This window comes from Eurypyga helias, unplaced genomic scaffold (genome assembly GCF_000690775.1).
Source record: "Eurypyga helias isolate BGI_N326 unplaced genomic scaffold, ASM69077v1 scaffold5217, whole genome shotgun sequence".
NCBI lineage: Eukaryota > Metazoa > Chordata > Aves > Eurypygiformes > Eurypygidae > Eurypyga > Eurypyga helias.
In genome coordinates, this window is record NW_010260950.1 from 11,758 (window position 1) to 14,733 (window position 2,976).

A 2,976-nucleotide genomic window follows, 5' to 3' on the forward strand; every position below is an offset into this window, starting at 1 on the left:
CCACATCGGTGCCCAGACCTGGAAGAGGAGAAGCGGCCGCCGAGGTAGGTTAAAATGCCAGGAAAACACACCCTGCCAAGCTTGGGAAGGGAATTCTCCACCCTGGCTGGATCCACAGGTGCTGACCTGAGTCCCTGGTTGGGGTTTTGTCCCCCCAAAGGTGAGCACTTCGAGTTCCCAGTGGTGGAGGACGATGTGATCTATGATGACGTCCCCTGTGAAACCCTCGATGCTGAGCAGGATGGTAGGGGCACCTCTTCCCCCCTCCCCGGGTTCCCCAGGGTCCACGTGCCCATTTTCCAGAGGCAAACTGAGGGATGCATGCCGGGAGGGAGAAGCTCATCATAGGAAAGGATGTGGAGGGGGGATAACCCTGGGAAAAGCGCTGGGATCTGGAAAGGGTGGAAGCAAAATTGTTCCCAGAGGGATTGCAAAACCCCTGAGGATTTGGGGCATCTCCTGTGCATCCCTGGGAAGGGGAAATGGCTTTTCTGGGAGGAAAAGGAGATGGATTTTGCTTGCCAGGCCGGGGGCCGGAGCGCAGCCTGATCTACGAGGAGGTGCAGCGTGGCAAGGGGCCACGGGCGGGCGAGGATTTGGGCTGGAGCTCCAGCGAGTTCGAGAGCTACAGCGAGGATTCGGGCGAGGAAGCCAAGCCGGAGGCCGAGCCGGCCAAGCAGCGGGCATCCTTTCAGCCCAAGGTAACGCTGGGATTAATCTTTATTATTATTATTTTCCCTTTTTCCCCCTGGGTTTGCTTGTCTAAAGGCACTGGAGCGTCAAGCCCAGCTGCTCCCGCAGGTGGTGAAGCGGAGGATGCTGCGGTTCCCGGGGCTGCCCCATGCCAAGCCAGCCGAAACTTTAGGGGCTTCAGTTCTTTTTTTTTTTCTTTTCGACCCTCTCCCCCACCTTTCCTTTTGCGTTTTGGCGTTGCTGGAGCGTGGCTGCTGCCTTTCTCTGCGCTTGCTGCCTTCCCTGCTCGAGCAAAGCCGGATTTTTGGGAAGATGCTGCTTGTACTGTGCTGCTTCGGGATGATTTCTCCTCCTGTTTGTGTGGTTTTTTTTTTTTTTCCTGGCTGCTTACCTGGATCTCTGCCTTCTCTTGCCTCCTCTGCCTTCTCCTCCCGCCTGGTTTGCTTGGGGCTCAGCTTTCTCCAGACCTGAATAGACTAAAGGAGAGATACGCCAGGACTAAGAGGGACATCCTGGCTTTAAGAGTTGGGGGGAGAGACATGCAGGAGCTGAAGCAGAAGTACGATTGGAAGGTACCGTCCCTCCTCCATCCCGTGTTCCTTATCCCGTAGATTTCCCAAGGGGCATTGAAAACCCTCCCGGAATTTATCCAGGTTAAGTGAATCCCATTTTATCCCCCAGAAGAGAAAAACAAATTAAGCAAAGCACCGCAAAGCTGCCTCTCGTGTCCATCTGTCTTGCAGCTCCCCGTCCTCCAGCAGCCCAAACCGTTTGTTTTTTCGGGTGTGTGTTTGTTTTTTTTAAGGGGCGTTTGGACGAAGCCAGGTTACTCACAGGATAGATGGATCTGAGAAGGGTTTTTTCCCTCCAATACAGGGGTGGAAATCAGGTGGGGAAGGAGGTTCTTGGGAGGTGTAGAAACTTAATGCCAAGCCTTTCCCAGCCCCAAAACATCCAGCTTGGCAGTTTAGGGCCAGTTCGGGCTGGCAAGGTGATGCCAATTTTGCCTTGGGCTAAAAACGCTGGGATTTGAGGTGTGAAAGGCCAACACGCTCCATCCTTTGCTCTCTCACACATAAAACCCTGGCCACGAGAAGGGGATGGGTGCGCTCGTACCCCCCCTTCTCTCCCTTCTCTTTGCTTTTGCTGCATGCTCTCGCTTTGCCTGTGCCTGCTTCCCATGTCCCCATGGAGGGAGGAGAGATGCTAGAGCATCCTTCTTCCTCACCCACGTGCCTCCTCTTCCTTCACCTTGGGCTGTGTTGGGGGAAAAAGGGGGACGATGCTCAGATGTCCCTAAGGGGATGTCCCTGCTGTATCCAGACCTGAAATGGGGTCCCAGTGCTGCCTTGAGCCTCCCCGTCCCTCTCGTCCCCCAGATGACCCAGCTGATGAAAGCAGCCAAAAGCGGCACCAAGGACGGTTTGGAGAAGACCAAGATCGCAGTGATGAGGAAGGTGACGTTCCTGCACCGGAAAGAAGTGCCAGGTAAGTGGGGGAACGCACCTTCTCCTTGCTTTTGAGAGACAAAAAAAGGGCTGTTCTGAGGGTGGTTTTTTTAAAAAAAAATCATCGTGGATCCTTATGACTTTCAGCTTTTCCTTTTGCTGATTTATTTTCTGCTTTTTAAGCTCTTATTTAATTTGCATCCCTCTGCAAGCTTGGCCGGTTTGGCTCACGCCTTGCTCCAAGCACCCGTGTCCCTACGGGTACAGTGACCCCATCATGCCAGCACCCATGGGGTTTCCCCCCTTGGACACAACTGCCCTTGAATGCCGATTAGTTTAATTCTTTAGGAATGTTTTCCTAACCCTCACGCTGTGGTGTAGGGGATGGAGAGCGGAGAAGGAGGGCATTGGAGGTGGAAAAGCCTTCCCACTGGAGCTCGAGGCTCTCCCTGGAGCATCCTGGGGGAGGTAGGATCCCAACCGCCAGCCTCACACCTTGGCTAGAGCTGCCCGGGGGATCCGGTGTGTGTGTCCCAACCTTGCTGCATGTCCCAGACGTGACTTAACCTCACCAGGTGTGTGGGGGCTTAAATGCTTTCGGGGTGCCCCTGTGTTGAGCGTGGGATGTTGGAGAGCATCCCAACCCAGCCCACAAGGTGTTAGTGAGCATCCTGTCCCTGGGCCGTGGAGATAGGGAATAAGGAGTTCATGGAGCCGGCAACCAAGTGCAGCCATCCTCCCTGCCAAAATTAGGGAAGGAAAAAGGTCACCCGGCCGCCAGCGCCCTCCCCTCCAGCCCAGCCGGTCCTCCCCGTTACTGGCTATTTATAGGTGA

At 54.9% G+C, this 2,976-nt stretch overlaps 1 protein-coding gene across 1 annotated transcript in view; it reads left to right on the forward strand.

Annotated features, from left to right (window-relative positions):
- Positions 1 to 2,976, forward strand: part of LOC104512272 (rho guanine nucleotide exchange factor 10-like protein) — a gene marked incomplete at its 3' end in the record, with an annotated part of 15,631 nt that overhangs the window by 1,388 nt on the left and 11,267 nt on the right. Inside the window, 5 exon segments of the mRNA XM_010155191.1 lie at positions 17 to 44; positions 161 to 244; positions 526 to 701; positions 1,149 to 1,265; positions 2,073 to 2,181. Coding sequence (XP_010153493.1) covers positions 17 to 44; positions 161 to 244; positions 526 to 701; positions 1,149 to 1,265; positions 2,073 to 2,181 — 514 coding nt within the window.